This window comes from Lithobates pipiens, unplaced genomic scaffold (assembly GCF_037356315.1).
Source record: "Lithobates pipiens isolate NorthernLeopardFrog02 unplaced genomic scaffold, aLitPip1_a1.2 Scaffold_27, whole genome shotgun sequence".
Taxonomy (NCBI): domain Eukaryota; kingdom Metazoa; phylum Chordata; class Amphibia; order Anura; family Ranidae; genus Lithobates; species Lithobates pipiens.
This window is the reverse complement of record NW_027507788.1, coordinates 25856364-25875770: the sequence shown is the minus strand read 5'-3', so window position 1 is coordinate 25875770 and position 19407 is coordinate 25856364. Positions and strand designations below refer to the sequence as shown.

General features: G+C 41.4%; 1 protein-coding gene across 1 annotated transcript in view; it reads right to left on the bottom strand.

Moving 5' to 3' along the window:
• Nucleotides 1-19407, bottom strand: part of ATP1A3 (ATPase Na+/K+ transporting subunit alpha 3) — a 116747-nt gene that overhangs the window by 47898 nt on the left and 49442 nt on the right. The window contains exons 2-4 of the mRNA XM_077456651.1: nt 7156-7275; nt 5582-5641; nt 708-911 (exon numbers count right to left, since the gene is read on the bottom strand). Of these exons, the coding sequence (XP_077312777.1) occupies nt 708-911; nt 5582-5641; nt 7156-7275 (384 nt within the window). The remainder of the gene's footprint in view (nt 1-707; nt 912-5581; nt 5642-7155; nt 7276-19407) is intronic.

The following is a 19407-nucleotide window of genomic DNA, read 5'->3' as shown; positions in this document are numbered from 1 at the left end:
CTATCAGTAATGCCTGTCAGTGCCCACCAGTGAAGCCTATCAGTGTTCCGTGATGCCAATCAGTGCCCATCAGTACTGCCTTTCAGTGCCTATCAGTACTGCCTTTCAGTGCCTATTAGTGATGTCTGTCAGTGCCCATCAACGCTGCATGCTAGTGTTGACTATCAGTGCCCCTCAATTCAGCCTCATCAGCGCACATCAGTGAAGGAGAAAAATTACTTATTTACAAAATTGTATAACAAAATAAAAAACAAAACAGAAAACCAATGTGAATAAATACCACCAAAAAAAAAAAAAGCTTCATCTGTCTCAAAAAATGATACAAATATCGTTTGAGTACAGTGTTGCATGACCGCGCAATTGTCATTCAACAACACTGAAAGCTGAAAATTGGCTTGGGCAGGAAGGGGGTAAAAGTGCCTGGTATTAAAGTGGTTAAATAGTGCTTTGCGATGTTCAGGTGCAGTGTAGTTCTGCTTTAAAATCTCAAAAGTTACAAGGAGGCTGCTTATTTTTCTTTGTACACATGAAACAGTAGTGTTAGGCAAAAAAACACCATATGTTTGAAAGTTTTTACAATAAATGGATGTATGGTATATGAATTGCATGTTTGAGGAAATTGTTTTGGCCATTTGTAATTTTAGGGATAATGGTGCCAACCCAAGCCACCTTTGCAAAATACATATAAGAATAACAGAAGTGCTCACATTGTCATTTGAGGGGTCATCCTCCGTACCCGCCAGGATGCCATAGGCCAGAAAGCAGAGGATAGCTCCAATCCACAGCAGGATGGAGAAACCTCCAAAGAGCTGGCGGCAAAACTTGATCCACTCGGGTGTAGTTGGAGGAGGAGTCAAAGCATTGGGTCCATCCCGGGCCAGAAACTCCGCTGCTTTGCTGAGTGTCAACCCCTAAAAACAGAGGAAAGTAACCATTAGGGAGCATTTTTTTTATACAAATGTTTTTATTGAGCGTTTACAGGTATAACAGTGAACATTAGAATCCAAGTAGTAATTTGCACATACAAATAAAAGTTCAGTATATAGTCAAGGCACAATGATCTGTATATATAAATCAATAAGGACTATATACTATGCATAGAATCAGTCCAAAGGTATAAGTATCAAGCTGACTATATAGAGTTTTCTACAGTCCAACTTACAGATTTAGAGAGGGTAAAGCCTCGTACACACGATCAGACTTTCCGACAACAAAACCGTTGAATTTTGTCCGAAGGGTGTTGACTCAAACTTGTCTTGCATACACACAGCCACACAAATTTTGCCCAACAATTATGAACGTAGTGACGTACTACATGGTTTTTACCACGTGGTTTGTACTACGTGGAACCCTTTGGGCTGCTTCTGCTAATTTCGTGTTAATAGAAGTTTGGTGAGTGTTGATTCGCGCTTTTCTTTTTGCATTTTTCAATTTGTTTCGGAAGGGCCGTTCATCAACCAGACATGTTGCAGAATCGGAGAAGATAACGTGTTATATATTATTGGCCTTGGAGTTATTACTTTGACATTTTTTTTTGGTATAATAATGATTTGATTTGGTATATTTTCTATATTTTTGGAGGCATAGATGCACTTTTTGGTTAAGTTCTTTTGGCAAATAGCATGTCTATTTTTTTTTAAATGCACAATAAATAAATTGTGTAGAATAATACTTGGCTATGGGTTTTACTTCAAATGACAGTTTGGGAGTAGGCAGTTACATTTTAAAAAATACAATGTAAAATTGACAAGGAACACCAACATATATAGTTATATCTTTGATCATATAAATTAGAGGATAATGGTGTTGTGGTAACTTGCCCAAAAAACAAAAAAAAAAAAAAAAGCATAATAATATTATTCTTGATATCACTAGAAAAAAAAAGGATTTGAAATTTGCAATAACTCAATCAGTATCACCAGCAAAGCAGCTTCACTATTATCCCATTAAAGAAGGAGAATTGTGCGCTGCATTTGGAAATTTCATAATCTAGCACATCACAAATGTTAATTCTCCATTACAAACGCTAGTTTGCAAGGCCAACCACTTCTGCTTCCGAGCATGCGTGTTTGTACTTTTGTCCGACGGACTTGTGTATACACGATTGGAAAATCCGACAACAGACATTTGTTGGCGGAAAATTTGAAGACATGCTAGCCAACATTTGTTGCTGGAAAGTCCAACAAAAATTGTCCGATGGAGCGTACACACGGTTGGATTTTTCCCCAACAGTCTGACATTCAACATTTCCCGTCGGAAAATCCGATTGTGTGTATACGGCTTTACTGTGTCTAATATTGTAACTTCTCCGTTTCCTGGATCTTACAATATAATAATAACCTTAACTAGAAATACTTAGAATAGTTTTCCTATAGAAAAAAAAAAAAAATGTAAAAAGTATGCACAAGAGAGATGTGCAATTGACTGTGCAAATTCTACATCTGGTGCCATCTGAGATGTTATTAAAGGGTATCTAAATTAGGGTAAGTCCAATGTAAATACCATAAGAATCCCAACTTGCCCATTTGCGGTCAAAGATATGGATCATATCATGAATGGTATGGTGTATACGCTCCATTAATCTTATGGTTTCAATTCTCTGGAGCACCTGGGACCAGGGCACAGTGGAGGAGCACCAGTTTAAAGCGATAGCCCAAACTATGACACAAAAAATGTGCATGTGCTCATTTTTGGGTTGGGGCTGGGACCTCAGGGAGTGGTGCAAACAGCAGGCACATTGGCATGGTCAGTGTGATAATAGAACCTGTGATCTGGGCTACCCTTGACGCTGCCTTGCGCCAGATCAGCCAGAGGCCGGGGCAACTCCAAAATATATGTAGGAATGTACCCTCCATTTGACATCCTCTAAAGCAGTTTTCTGAGACACTTGGGTAACACAAATGTACCTTATTAGGGATCAGGTACCATCTAGTGTGTACTTTCACCACAGTCTCTTTAGTGGACATGGAGTGTGTACATTTATGCATGTTCAGAATCATATCCGACCATTCCTCTGTGGTGAACTCTTGCCCTATATCCATTTCCCACCGGACCATAGCTGTAGATTTTTTCAGGTAGGTTCATTAGGAAGCATTTTAAATAAAAATGATGAAAGAAGAAAATAAAAGAAAATAGAAATTTACAGGAGTTGCACATTTTCATTGATTTCTTTACATTAATGCTTGGTCTGAAGAGGTATCTTTCACTTTGAACATAACTAAAGTTTGAATCCCTGTTAGTTTTGTTTTTTGAGCTTTTCATTTACTGAACAGGATATGACTGGATATATGATCTTTGGTCTGTGGCACTTAGACACTATCTGCATTGAGTTTGCATATGCTCTAATACAATGCAGCCAGATACTCTAAGCCCTTGTACACACGGTCGGAGATTCCATCGGAATGTTTCCTAGCGGACCGTTTTGTCGGATATTCCGACTGTGTGTGGTCTGCATCGGACTGTTTCCGTCGGAATATCCGACGGACCAACTTTTCTAAATTGCCGGTAAAATTTTCCGACAAAATGCTCCTATCGGACATACTCCGATCATGTGTAGCCTACTCCGACGGACAAAGTGCCACGCATGCTCAGATCAAATTCCTAGGCCAAAGCTATTGGCTACTAGCCTGAACGTAGTCCCATCATAACGAAATAACGTCATCACGTTATGTACAATCGGATTTTCCGACAACTTAGTTCGACCGTGTGTATGCAACATCACTTCCGGACCTCTTCCGGAATTAATCTGTTGGAATTACTCCGACGGATTTGGTTGTCGAAATCTCCGACCGTGTGTACAAGGGCTAACATTCATTGGAACAACTCTTTACAGACAGGATAGAGCAGTAACCTGCCAACGTGTTTCGGCCAAAGCCTTACGACCTTAAAGCTTCCTCCAAAATGCGTTAGAGTGTTACTGCTTTATCCTGCCACATAGCCAGTTATCTTGGAAAGTAGATAGAGAAGACCACCCGGTATCCATTAAACATGAGTTTGAAAGTGGGTCTAATACAGTTTACTGAAGGTGGAAACATGTAAAATCAAGCCAACGCGTTATCATTCCTCCACTCCCACCACACCACATTTCACCTGTCACCACTCCCTAACTGTACCATTAGCCATTCCTTGCACCAATCTTACTTCTCCACCGCTGATGGGCTTGTGGTTGGCCTCTCTCCCCCAGTCCACCAGCGGTCATGCTGCCCGTTTCCTCCCTGCATCCTCCTCCTTCTCTCCCCCCAGATTATTTTTCTTCTCCAACACTCTTCTTAACTCTACCATCTGCCTATGCTCCAGTCCATCACACTCCAGCCCCCCTGTCCCCGATAATGCCATTTACTCTCCAGCCATAAATTATCTAATGCTGTAAACTTAAACCAGCTCACCCACAAGCCATCTAAGATATTCAACCCAGCCTCCACCCCACCACCCCAAGATATCAGGTCTTTGGTCCCCTCCAGCCACCTAACAAACTCTCATCCAAACCCTTCCCTATTCTCACCTCGCCAGAGACTCTAGTGTGCCCCCAATTTCTATACATGCGGAACCCTGAGGCAGCAGCCCAGGCCCCACCATAGGGCTCACTACCACCTGCTTTAAGGTGGGCACAAATCTTTGGAAGGGAACCTTTCCTACCTACCCACATCATTGCCCACCTATAAACTGTGAGTGATTGAGTCAGTCCAGCATGATCTCCAACCCTAATGTATCAATAAAGAATTGTTGCAATGGATGCAATTGTAAAATTTTAGAGCATCTCATTTATTCCTATGGGGCATTAGTACAGATTGCTAGATTTTTACTGTAAAGTCCTAGATCAATGGAGCCCCAAGCCTACAGAGTTGTAGGTTACATAGGGCTAAGAGCTCCTTATGTGACAGTGGCCCAGTACTTTTGTATTGGCCAGGTCACAAGCTCCTGTTTTCCATTAAGCAGGGCTGGATGTTATACATTGGAGCCTGTAGGCGCACAGCTTTTTGTGCCCTAAATAACACCCCTATGTTTGGTTGACCCCTTTAAAACAGGACACCATTCCTTGTTTTTCTGGCTTAGACAATTATTCCTGCTATATAAGATAATTATTCATATTGATCATTGAAAAATATTTGTGACCAATGATTATTCAAGAAAAAGCTGCCTTCTTGCCTCTAGGGCCTGCAGGCATGTGCCTACTGTCTCTAAGGGTCCATCCGCCTCTGCCTGGAAGTATTTCCATTGAATTCCAGAACTGAATTGGCAGTGGAGGTACAAAGTAAGGGAACATATATGCCAATGGGGATAGAGAAGGTGGGCTAAAGCAAATCTTTTTTGCTTTGCTCTGAATGATCAAAGTACAATCTCCAAATGGTAGATTGCACAATTTGGTTAATCTCTGTGAACATCTTAGCTTACCTAAACAATCCATACAATTTCTAATTTGATCTAAAGGAAATTGCATATTCATATTGTAACATGTTTGGGTAACTTTACAGTTCCCTAGGTGCTCAGATGAGCCTAGTAAATGGTACATGTCCCTGGAAATGAAATAATAATATTGGAATGGATGCTAGGTTAATAATAAAAGTGTAGAAAATCGAATCACCTGCACGCAGTCTGTGTTATATTTCCGGCACACCTCTTCCACTGACATCTTGTGCTCTGTCTGAGGTTAAAGAGAAACATGAATGAGGAAAGTTTTTGTACAAGGCTCATGCAACCACAGCATTGAATGCCATACTAATACTAAGTATGACAATAAGTAACCAATGTAATTTCTAGGACATGGTAGAGCAAGTTCAAGCAGTGGGCTGCAACTATGCGTAATGGGGTCACACAGAAAACCTATTAAGGGGTATCTCATCTCCTAATGCCCATCTTAAAGGATATACACTCACCAGCTACTTCATTAGGTACACCTACAACCATGCCATGTTCAAAGCCACTTAAATCCCCTTTCTTCCCCATTCTGACGCTCGGTTTGCACTTCAGCAAGTCGTCTTCACCATGCTTACATGCCTAAATGTATTGAGTTGCTTCCATATGATTGGCTGATTAGCAATTTGTGTTCCCAAGCAATTGAACAGGTGTACCTAAAAGATGGCTGGTTTGTGTACAGTAGAATACTAATGGATTCCATAGCAATCATATAGAGGCTCTCAAACTACACATATTGTACATAAGTTTTATCCAAATTTGCTTTTGCTATAGCCCAGGGATCCTCAAACTACGGCTCTCCAGTTGTTGCGGAACTACACATCCCATGAGGCATTGTAAAACTCTAACATTCACAGACATGACTAGGCATGATGGGAATTGTAGTTCCTGAACAACTGGAGGGCCATAGTTTGAAGACCCCTGCTATAGCCATATAGTAATCGGCAGCTCAACAGTGTGCCATAGCTTTAGTTATACCATTGTAGACATATAGCCTAAAAACACTTAAAGTATACTACATTCTACGGTCACTTTTCTATGCATAGAAAAATTAAAATAAGCCACATCCAAGTAAAATGCAGCAGCTGCTATTATGACCTTTCCTTCTTAAAATACTACTAGTTTCCTTACTGCCAGAGTCAACGACTCGCTATCTATCTACATACTTATTTAGCATTACTTGCTGAAAGCATTGAAGCTAGAGGGGTCAGCATGGCAGCCCAACTGAATTTTCAGTTCAAATCAGGAGGCAGAAGGACCTCATCCTGAGTAGAAAGGCCTGTCCCCTGTTAGCATGCTGCAGAAAATTACTCTTGCTCTCTGCGTGCAAGCAGTGGTCCGACCCACCCATGCCGAGTCCAAGCTAGAGTCAATTTTTTAGCAGGAAGTATGGACTTCTCAGCGGAAGTGTTGATCAGTATGGGTAATGTTGTTTTGCAGGCTGTTGCTGTTTGAATTTAAGTTCTCTGGTGACAAGGTTCCTTCAAGAAACAGTATAGTGTAGCCTTGATACACTGAATCATTATCATGGAAGATCTCCTAGGTCTACATTAGGGACAATCTGGCTAGCTCTGGAAAATCTAGAGATGATATTTCACCTCTGGGGTCCCTGAGAAATACAGATGTCAAAATGCAATTTAGCTTGAAACCAACCACACACGATAGATAGATAGATAGATAGATAGATAGATAGATAGATAGATAGATAGATAGATAGATAGATAGATAGATAGATAGATATACCATGGACACTTCTTTCTTAAGGTCATCCAGCTCTTTCTTCGCCCCCTTCCCCTTTTGGGGTGAATTACTTTCTTTATCATCTTGCGTGGTAGCCACGCGATAACTATCTGACCGGCCGTACTGTAGAAGGAAAGAAAAAAAAAAAGGAGAAATTATTATGATTATATTAAACATCCATCATGTATTCCAAACTATCAAACATTATAGAAAGCATACAATTTATGAGCAAGAATTGTCAGGGCCACCAAAAAAGGAAAGAATTCCAAACCTAACATAACCATCAACATGAGCAACCTCCCATGAATCAAAACAGCTAATCAGAAGCCCTTCTTCAACACACTATAGGTAAAAACATTGTACTTTGCTGCTAGTAGTAGTTAGTCACATTCAACTGGACTTGTTTTGTAATGTTGAAGACATTTTGTAGCTTCTCCACGCCACCACTTCAGTTCTTGGAGAAGATATAAAACATCTTCAACATTACAGATCTAATTCAGTTGACTAACTACTGCTACTTATACCGTGACCTGGATGAATGAAAACCTTCAAAGGCATATGCTTTAATAAAGCCAAGAACGCTTTAAGGAGTACATAAGTCCAACCACATCAAGCTGGAAGTAGTAGTGACTATGAAGTCACATACCTGTGCTGATTTGGGTGGAAGCTCTTTAACCTACCAGTATTTTCAGGGAGGAAACCGCAGCATCTATTAGAACACCATATGGGGAGCATACCCTACAAGCTACATGTATTTCTCCCCAGGAGCCCAACACTATAAAATCGCAGTGTTACCGCCGATCAAAAAAGTTTTACAATATTAACTCATGCCCCAAGTTAAGTACAACTTTTAGTTTTTTTCTGAGGTTTGAGACCTCGATGAGGAAGAGAGCTTAATGGTAATAGAAACATCAAGTAAGAAGGAGGATTAATCAGCAACTAGAGAGTATGGTAAAAAAAAATCAAAAAAAAAATCACACTTTATAGAAAGATGATAAACACTTGGTCAAAAACTTCCTGTACCTCTCATATAACCTGGGTGTAAACTGGGAAAGTGAATTGTAAATTGAATCAATATTTTTGCAAATGCCATATTAATAATGACTGCTGTTGGGAACTTGGAGGAGGACTAATCATATTGTTCTGCTGCTTCAGGTTGAGGGATTATAGTAGGTTTAAAGGGTTGGGTTACTTCTAGGTGCAGCTGTGGGGGTTAAGGTTAATGTATAGAGGACATGTTTTGGTATAGTGGTAGGGCGTAGATTTAAGTATATAATGTAGCCAATTTTTTTTTTTTTTATTGCCACGGAGAAAATGGTTGACTTATTTTTTTACAAAAAGAATAATGAAAAGAATTGCCACTGCATGTATAAAATCCCAGAGTGGTGCTTTATTTAAAATTGCCAAGAAAAAGCCAACATGTTTTTCAGGCATTAGGAATCCCCTAATCCAGGGCTGAAAGGGATCAGGGATCTAAAATCTGGAATGAACCATAATAGAAGCATGGGACATTAAATGCTAATGGTCCCATCAACTCAGCTTTCAGATTTTCTATCCTAATACAATACAAACTCTTAAAGAGGAATAGGCCCTTAGCACTCAACTCCCAAACCTCATTCAACCCCCAACACTAGCACTTACCATAACCCCAAACTATGGTGCAACACTCAACAGCCCCGTTCCTAACACAGCTTACTTAACGGTCACTCTTTTCCTAAATGCTCAACTCCCCAACCCTAATGTCGCGTACACATGACCAGACTTTCCGGCAGACTAGGTCTGACGGTCTTCCCGACGAACTTTCCGTACGAACGGACTTGGCCACACACAAATGGACTAAGTCCGTTCGAAAGTCCGTTAGTTTTGAACGCGATGACGTTAACGGAAGTAAACAAGGAAGTTCAATAGCCACTAGCCAATAGCTTCCCTTGCATCATATTTGGTCCGTCGGAGCAGCACACAGAAGAAAGGTTTTCCCGATTTTAGTCCGATGGAATTTAGTCTATCAGATAGATTTGAAACATGTTCTATTTCTAGATCCGTCTGATTTTTTTTTTTGAAAAATGATCGGACTAGCCCACACACGATCGGATTGTCTGACGGACTAATCCCTTCGGACCTAGTCAGTTTCAGTAAATCAACTTCTGGATGTACTACACACACCCGAGGAAACATAATTTAGGTGCACGGGGCATATGTAGAAGACTCTTTATTTCTGCCCCATTGCAGCTCCACCTATCACACTTACCAGCAATTCCAGACTGTCAAAATGACAGCCGGGATTTGCTGTGTAAAAACAGAAGCTGTAGAAGGTGCTGCTAGAGTTCAACACAAAAAGATACAAAGTAAAGTTGTTACTTTCATTCATCTGCAGATCAACTGGATGAACTTATTGCTTGTAGCAGAATTATTTTAAATAGGACAAATTATAGAATAAAATGTATATTTTTGTCTACAGTAATACTAATTTTAACACCGATTTATTTTTGGTTTTGTTATTTATTCTGTGTATAGATTGCATAAAAATACATTTAATTTGTGCAAAACAGTATCATCAAAAGCCTTGTCTGTCCCACAATAAAATGATATATGTATTACTTCATTATCTTAATGACAAAAGTTATATCCAAATCTATAAGCTGACAGCCAAAATGTAAACCTTTTTCTGGCCTATTGGTGATATCCAGGTGTGAGAAGTGAAGTGGGTTATATCAATAAGGAAATGCTTTGTAGAATGTTGATATAGTGGGTATCCGATTGCCTTAGAGATCAGGAAGTAACAAAACTATTGATAGCCCTTGGAGGAAAGGTTGGAGTTCTCCCATAATACAGTTAAATTCCAGAGGGAAGAGACCTCAAATATCAATTGGCAAAAAACAAGACAATAGAATTGTATTAATTCAGGCATTCTGGGCTCTTATAAAAAGGTCAATTGTCTATCTAGAAAGGAACACATTCATTCATCATTGGAGGTAATCCAGTTTCATTTAATTTACAGGGATCAAGCACAGGAAAAGACAACAACAATTAAGCCAAATGAGAATGAAATCTCCGCAATACCCCGCTGGTAGGAATCAATGTTGCCAATTTGTGTTTTTCTGGGGGGCATTTGAAACGTCATTGTGCAAGAATTCTGTCCAAATCGCTTGTTGGAGGAAGCCAAGATACAAGTTGTGTCAGGTTGTTTTTTCATACATGCTGATAATTAGAAGACATGCCATGATGTTGACTGACATAGGATTTGTTAGTACATTTTAGTTTTGGGATCAGTGCAAGTACTCGAGCATTTGTAAAGCAACAACTTGCAAATGAAAGAAACGAGCATCTAGAAAAAGACCTAGGATCTTCCGTAGATGTGAGATTACCCAGACTGTGTCCACTAAAGCTTACCATGTATATTGCAATCTGGCTATACAATGCCATTTAGCTCTACCGACAATTATGTAGTGCAATGGTCTTCCTGATTAATTGCATTGTTTAAAATCAGTTTTGGTCATTCTTATGGAGATTTTTCAGAGACTGTAAATCAGATTTCAACATGTATGGCCAGCTTTAGAAACATGGCCTAGCAAGAACCAATGTCCAGATTGTCACATTGGCTCTTATGGATGCCACGCTGATCTGCTGGATGTAGTGGATCTCCAAACATGCCCACTCTCACACCTCAATTCCTTTGGACTCTCCCACCTACCATATGTACTATTATGACCCTCATTTCAGGAAGCATTCTTACTTAACCTACTTGGCGGTACGATTATTTCAGATTTTAGGTGCTGAAAGCGGTACCATTATTTTGCATGGAAATTTGGCGTTTTATATTGTAGTCCTGTAATTCTTAGGAATAACTCACTTAAATCTGTCCAAACCAGAGTCTAGCAGACATCCCGGGTATGATAAAGTTTGAAAAATTAAATCATAAATTATAATATAATAAATAACTATAAAAAATTATACCAAATAATAATATAACAATAAAAATTCAATAATGTAATCAAATCAAAAACACTGAAATTTGCTCAGTTGCAGAATTGTCGCCGTCATTACTTTTCAGTATTTGATGACGGATCTCCCCACAAATCGCTGTCGCTCAATTCTGCGAGTGATTCTAATTTATTATCGCTGTTTTCTAGCTGGTCTAAAACCACTTTTGATGTAAAAGGGACAGTTTTGGTTGCTATGGACAATCTCCAGTTTCCAGGCATAAAGAACAGTTTTTATATTATAAAACGACATGCAGAGCACTGGGCAGACCACTAGGGACAAAGGGGATGTGAAATAATTACATACAGCAATGTAATCTGAAAGATTACATTATACTGTATGTAATGTGTGCGTTTCACTTTCTGAATTTGGCGCCGTTCTCCGTCCCTGTGCGTGGCCAAACGCTGGCAGGGAACGGAGCTCGCCTCCGTGATAGATCGAGTGGACGAGCCGCTCGTACAGCAGGGGGGACATCGCTGGATCCAGGGGACAAGGTAAGTAAGCTCTCCCTGGATTCAGCGATGCGATCCAGAGTCTGGCTCGGGGTTACCGCTAATGGTACAAAATTTTCACCCCGAGCCAGACTCGGGAATACCGCCAGGGGGGTTGATTGCCACCCCATTTGAACATTTGAAGATGCTGTAGAACAATCTCAGTTAGGCTGCTAGGTTTGCTTAGGCAAATTTCGTTCTTTGGCTCTCTTGTAATCAGCAGAGCAGTGTGTGCTTGATTTGGGCTTCTCTGGGTTTCTGCGGGTTTGATTGCTTCCTCCGGTATCCTGGAGATTTCCAGAATAGAATGGATGGGAGAGTCAAACAGACAGCCTGAATATTTATGCAGCTCCAGCCAATACCTGGGGAGATGTGTCCAGGTGGTGGTTGGAGAGTGTATAAAAAGTTTGGAACCCCAGAGAGCGTGTGTCTTTTCCCAGGAAGGGAGGTTACCCGATCTGGGAGCTTTACAGAAGAGTCTGCCTGTCTGAGTCTGGGGGAAACATCCAAGCCTTGTGGACACCGAGTACAGACCTAAAGGAGAAGGATCACAGTGACTGTTGCCGTTAACCCCTGCTGCACTAAAACTAAGGCTTGCATGGCCTGGGACATTGCTAAAGGTGCCCCAATGCTGTCCACTTGACGTCCTACTGTTTCAGTGACTGACAAGAAGCTGTTACAAAGGGAAAAACGTGCTCATTTTTCCAGTTAGAGTTTTGGAGTATCCCACAGCTCCCTAATCCTACCCAAGTTGCTCTGCAAAAAATAAATTTAAAAGGCAACCCCTAGACCGTTTCTGAGCCAGTAGTAGAGTAAAAGTTGCTGCCTGGCTGCCGTGGCACTAGTGGAAAGAGAATCTGGGGACACAAATCAGTGGCCCTTGTGGGGGTGAATGCTATAATGCTATCAATCTGGAACCAATAGAGGCAGTCATTGTTGCCAAAAGTGTCTGCAACTGTCTCAATCACTGGCCCCATGACCTCTTTGAACCTGATCATGGTTACAACCACAGTTTTAAAAGGCACAAAATACCAATTTGTGCAAGTATGTGTCTATTACAAAATCATTAAGTATATTTTGAAAAGCAACTGAATTTGATTTAGTGTCAGCCTCGTGCATTTCTATGTACAGAAGAGCACAGAGAGAGGGAGGGCCAACACAAGGGACCAATCAGTTGTGTTGCAGTGCTTATGTGCTAGAGCAGGGCTCTTCAAACTGTGGCCCGCAGGATGGATGTGGCCCTTTGCTTGCCTTTATCCAACCCTTGGGGCACTATTCCTTCCATTGATACCAGAGAAGGGGAACAAATTTTCCAAACTGACACCAATTATGAGGCACTATTCCTCCCACCGACACAAATTATGTTTTTTTTACTCCCACTGACAACCAAGCCTATGGCATTGTCTGCTCCCACTGATGTTGGGGCACTTTCTACTCCCACTGGCCACAGTCTGACCCCCCTAAAGTTCGAAGGGCAGTAAACTGGCCCTTTGTTGCGAATCTTTGGAGACCCCTGTGCTACAGCATTTGAGAGTGCAGAGTAGCTGAGAGATGGAGATGAGCTCATCAATCTTCTGCTTTTCACAAGCAGGGGGAGGGGCAAGACTTAGCTATATTACTGACCTACAGTAGAGAAATGGCAGGTTATGTGACGGGCTGTGTAAATCTCAGGAATGAATATGCATGAGTACAAATCTCTTGATAGGTAACACAGCTTCAGTATACAGTTGTGCTCATAAGTTTACATATCCTTTCAGAATTTATGATTTCTTAGCCATTTGTCAGAGAATAGGAATGATAGCACAAAAAAGTTTCTTTCACTCATGGTTAGTGTTTGGCTGAAGCCATTAATTATCAATAAACTGCGTTTACTCTTTTTAAATCATAATCACAACAGAAACTATCCAAATGACCGTGATCAAAAGTTTGCACACCCTGGTGATTTTGGCCTGATAACATGCACACAAGTTGGCACAAAGGGGTTTGAATGGCTATTAAAAGGTAACCATCCTCACCTGTGGTCCGTTTGCTTGTAATTAGTGTGTGTGTGTGTGTGTGTGTGTGTGTGTGTGTGTGTGTGTGTGTGTGTGTATAAAAGGTCAATGAGTTCTGGACTCCTGACAGACCCTTGCATCTTTCATTCAGTGCTGCACTGACGTTTATGGATTCTGAGTCATGAGGAAAGCAAAATAATTGTCAAAGGATATGTGGGAAAAGGGTAGTTGAACTGTATAAAACAGGAAAGGGATATAAAAAGATATCCATGGAACTGAGAATGCCAATCAACAGTGTTCAAACTCTAATCAAGAAGTGGAAAATGAGGGGTTCTGTTAAAACCAAACCACGGTCAGGTAGACCAACTAAAATTTCAGGCACAACTGCCAGGAAAATTGTTTGTGATGCAAAGAAAAACCCACAAATAACTTGAGATGAAATGCAGGACTCTCTGAAAACATGTGGTGTGGCTGTTTCAAGATGCACAATAAGGAGACACTTGAAGAAAGATGGGCTGCATGGTCGAGTGGCCAGAAGAAAGTCATTACTACGTAAATGCCACAAAGTATCCCACTTACAATACACCAAACAGCACAGAGACCAGCCTCAACCCTTCTGGCATGGTCATTTGGAGTGATGAGACCAAAATTTAGCTTTTTGTCCACAACCATAAATGCTTAATTTAGAAAGAAGTCAACAAGGCCTATGATGAAAGGTATGGAGGTGGATCGCTAATGTTTTGGGGATGTGTGAGCTACAAAGGCACAGGAAATGTGGTCAAAATTGATGGCAAGATGAATGCAGTAAGTTATCAAAAAATACTGGAGGAACATTTGCGTTCATCAGCCAGGTAGCTGCACATGGGACGTACTTGGACATTCCAACATGACAATGATCCAAAACACAAGTCGACCTGTCATTGGCTGCAGCAGAATAAAGTGAAGGTTCTGGAGTGGCCATCTCAGTCTCCTGACCTCAATATCATTGAGCCATTCTGGGGGGGATCTAAAACATGCCGTTCATACAAGACAGCCCAAGAATTTACAGCAACTGGAGGCTTTTTGCCAAGAGGAATGGGAAGCATTACCACCTGAGAAGATAAAGAGCCTCATCCACAAATACCACAAAAGACTTCAAGCTGTCATTGATGTTAAAGGGGGCAATACACGGTATTAAGAACTGGGGTATGTTAACTTTTGATCAGGGTCATTTGGGTAGTTTCTGTTATCATAATTTAGGATTCAAAAGAGTTTTATTAAATTTTTTATGGCAATTAAAAAACAAAACAGGTTATGTTTCAATTGTCATAACAACAGTGTGTCCACCTGATACATACAGGTCTATCTCATCTCCGTCATACAATAAGTCTATTTGTGTAGACTAAGGCCGCGTACACACGGGCGGACTGTTCGCCCAACTTTGTCCGCTGAACAGTGTTTCGGCGGACAGTCCGCTCGTGTGTGGGCTTCAGCGGACAGTTTCAGCGGACAATCTGACGAACAAAGTTTTTCGTAAATCCCGCAAAACTGTCCGCTGAAACTTGGTTTGAGCGGACAGTCCGCTCGTGTGTAGGCTTGTTCGTCAAACTAAGTCTCGCGCATGCTCAGAAAGAATTTACACGCCGAAGGTTGCATTGCAGTGTATAGGACGTCGTTTTTCTAGTCCCGTCGTACGTGCCGTTCACGTCATCGCGCACAGTTTCAGCGGACTGTTCGTTCATCGTGTGTGGTCAAGTCCGTCCATGCTAATTTTGAGCGGACTGTTTGTCAAACTGTTTGACGAACAAGGTTGGGCGAACAGTCCGCGCGTGTGTACGCGGCCTTACTCATGCACTACTCATTAATTTAAACTTGTCTTGGTAATTACCAGGTCAGGCGGGGAGGGAATGGGGAAAAGGGGGGATTAGGTGAAAAGGGAGGAGGGGGGGGAAAGGATCACCAGCACCTCGATAATAGTCCATTCAGCAACATTTTACAATTTTACTTTACATTTTGAGTGCGCCAACCATTGAGACCACTGTTCCAAAAATCTATCCATGTTATTATAATTTAAACACAGTTGATTGATAATTAATGGCTTCAGCCAAACACTAACCATAAGTGAAAGAAAAGTTTTTGTGTTATTCATATTCTCTGAAAAATGGCTAAGAAATCAAATTCTGCCAGGGTATGTAAACTTATGAGCACAACTGTATGTATTTTATATGTCTATTTAGTTGTTTGGCTGAAGTTCAGCTTTAGGCTGGGTTCACACCATCTCCGCATGTGGGTCTGATGCATCCTGGTTCACCAGTTCAGGTCCGATTTCAGCCCAAATGAGAAAAGCCCAAAAAGACGTACAGGGCTCCTGTGCAAATTCACACCGGGGATTTGTGACCTGGCTCCATAGAGAGCCAGTCAAAATCTCCTGCTATTGAGAATTGAATGCGGGGAACCCACATCCAATTCGCAATGGTGTGAACCTAGCCTCAAGCTATTTTAGAACATGAGCATAGAGTTCATCATAAGGCAGAAGTGGTGCTTGCTAATCTAGGTAAAATGGCGTTGCAAAAAATTGAAAATGGGTTATTAATATTAGGGCAGATAACCAATATAGCTTAGTGAATTAAGCCCAGTGCTAGTTTCAGTGTCTTCTCTACCCTGGCTAACCAAAATTTTCATCTCTGGATATTTTTACTACAATTACACCTTTTCTACTTCACAAACAGGGAGAGGTATAGTGATTGATGACTGGCAGCTATGAATCATCATAAACCGCACATTGCATTTTGCTTATTAAAATTAGCCTGCTGATTATTCTAGGGATCCCATAGACCCACATGCTCCTCCATCTCCAATACATGAGAGTTGCCATTCATTACTGAAAAGACATCCGGGATTTTAGCTATGGAACACATTCTATATAATTATTTCCTGTACTATTAGAAGCATACTAATTGGAAGGGAATAATCTGTAGAATAGCAGATGAGTTCCCGGATGAGCTAATCATTAGGGACAAGACTCGATGGTAACAGACACATCAAGGAAGAAAGACAATACAGGATAATGAGGGTAAAAAAAAAAACACAAATGACAAAATGAACCAGGAAGGGCAGAGGAGAAGGATTAATAAGCAACAAGAGAATAGGATAAAAAAATTAAAAAAAAATCACCCTTCACAGAAAGAAGATAAACACTAGGTCAATGTATAGGGGTTGCAGTTTTGGTTTGGTGGTAGGAAGGAGATTAAAGTATATCTAAGGCCGGGTTCACACTATAGCGATGCGGGAACGCCGCGAATCCGCGGCGTTTTCCCGCATCGCACACCTCCCGCCGGCAGTTCACACTGCCCTATGCGGACGGCTGGGAGTGTCAATGTTATGTTAATGACACCCCCAGATCCGTCGGCATATCGCAGTGCGATCTGCAGACTCGCACAGGAATCGGATCGCATGGTGTGAACCCCCATGCGATCCGATTCTGTTGCGGACCCAAAAAAGGGTCCCGTGCGAGTTTGCTGCGGGAGCGCTGCGAATTCAGCCATACTATCTGTATGGCTGAACTCGCATTGCTACGGAGATCGGATGTGATTTGCTGTGCGAATCACATCCGGATCTCCCCCCGCAGCGGTGTGAACCGGGCCTAAAGAGAATTTTTGTATTATTACTATAGGGAATGGTTAAAGCTGTGTAATTTTTTTTTAACATATAGAATAAGAAATGGAAGTGCCATTCCATATATAACAGTCCAGAATATATTTTATTTAACAAATGCATTTTTTTGGGACTATAATGCCCCGTACACACGAGCGGACTTTTCAACATCCAAAGTCAGACGGAATGATTCCGTCAGACTATTCGATCGTGTGTGGGCTGCAACGGACTTTTGACTCACAAAAGTCTGACGGACTTTAGAAATGGAACATGCTTCAAATTTTTCCAACGGAACTCTGCCGTACCCGGTCCCTCCGAAAAATTTGCTCGTGTGTATGCTATTCCGACGGACTAAAACCGACGCTAGGGCAGCTATTGGCTACTGGCTATGAACTTCCTTATTCGAGTCCAGTCGTACGTCATCACGTTCGAATCCGTCGGAGTTTAGTGTGATTGTGTGTGGCCAAGTCCGCTCAGTCGAAAAGTCCGTCAGAACTCTGTCGGAACTCTGTCGGAACTCCGGCAGAACTCCGGCAGAACTCCGGCAGAACTCCGGCAGAACTCCGGCAGAACTCCGGCAGAACTCCGGCAGAACTCCGGCAGAACTCCGGCAGAACTCCGGCAGAACTCCGGCAGAACTCCGGCAGAACTCCGGCGGAAGTCTGTCGGACATAAGTCCTCTCGTGTGTACGGGGCTTAAGAATTCTTCTTCAGAGCTATAAGGGATCAAGGATCTGAAACCTGGACTGAATAATAATAGAAGACAATGGGTTGACCACATAGCCAGAAGCTGAGGATCCCTCTCCGTAGATCGGGTCTGAGGCTCCTATAAGACCATTATATGCATCATTGGCTTCCCTTAACAGGCTGAACAGTAAAGCTGGCAAATACCCAAAATGAGGGGTGATTACTCATCAATGCGCATACAGGCCTTGAAAGGTCTTAATATCTGATAAGAAGATATTTTTGTCTTATCCATACCTTGGGGAGGACGAGGTATCCCACCTATTTTTAATTGGAAGTAAGCTACCCTGTTCACCTAAGGCAGTGATGGCGAACCTTGGCAATCCAGATGTTTTGGAACTACATTTCCCATGATGCTCAACTGCACTGCAGAGTGCTTGAGCATCATGGGAAATGTAGTTCCAAAACATCAAGGGTGCCAAGGTTCTCCATCACTGACCTAAGGACTCTTGCTGGTAGTTTTTGGACACTTATATCACTTTAACATTCATTTAATGTTTATTTGGCATATGTGATGGACTTTAATGTTTTTCTTTTACCCTTTACAAAAGATTTTACAGTGACAAAGTTGGTTTACCAGCTCGTTCTGGGGGTTTGGCTGAAGTCTAGAGTGAGAGTTAGGCTGGCCATAGATAGATGGAAGTTCTTAGGAAAAGAATTTTTTAAGAAAGTTTTCCTTATTTCTCTAATCCGGAGCCGGAACCGCAGAGAGGAGGGGGAGACAAGTGGGGCTTCGCTCCCCCGCATCGCTGGACCCTGGGACAGGTAAGTGTCCGATTATTAAAATTCAGCAGCTGCAAGATTTGTATCTGCTGATTTTTATTTTTTTTATTTTAGTCAGAACTCCGCTTTAAGATCGGGAAGGGACATCCAGCGGGCTGACAGATTAGGGACATTCGTTTTGGGTCGGCTTGGCCCAAACGAACTAAAGGTGCACATTTTTACCCAGCATATAAGACGACCAACGATTTTTGGGGATGCATTTAAAAAGTATGAAAAAAGCCATTTTATATGCCTGAAAATATGGTACTTTTCTGGGGACAACCCAATGTTTAGGATTTTCTTTTACTTTCAATGATAACGGTAAACAGGACACATAGAGAGGATGAATCTTCTTAACGGAGGAACAGACAGCAATAAAAACTGCCAGGAGTTCTAACACCTCTTCACTCTGTCCAAAACTAAGAAAAAAGTTTCAGCTTTAAATATACTTTAAGCTTTCACTAACAAGTGGATTTAGGGTAGATTAAGAGACCATTTTAGAGTTTAAGTCAAGTGTTAGGGGTTCATGTAGGAGAAGAGTTCAGTGTTAGGCTTCTAGTCGGAAAACATTAAATGTCAGGTAAACTTATATTTTCACTTGTTCTTGAATCTGACAGTCCGCCCGAGAAATGTTATGCTCTGAAAATACA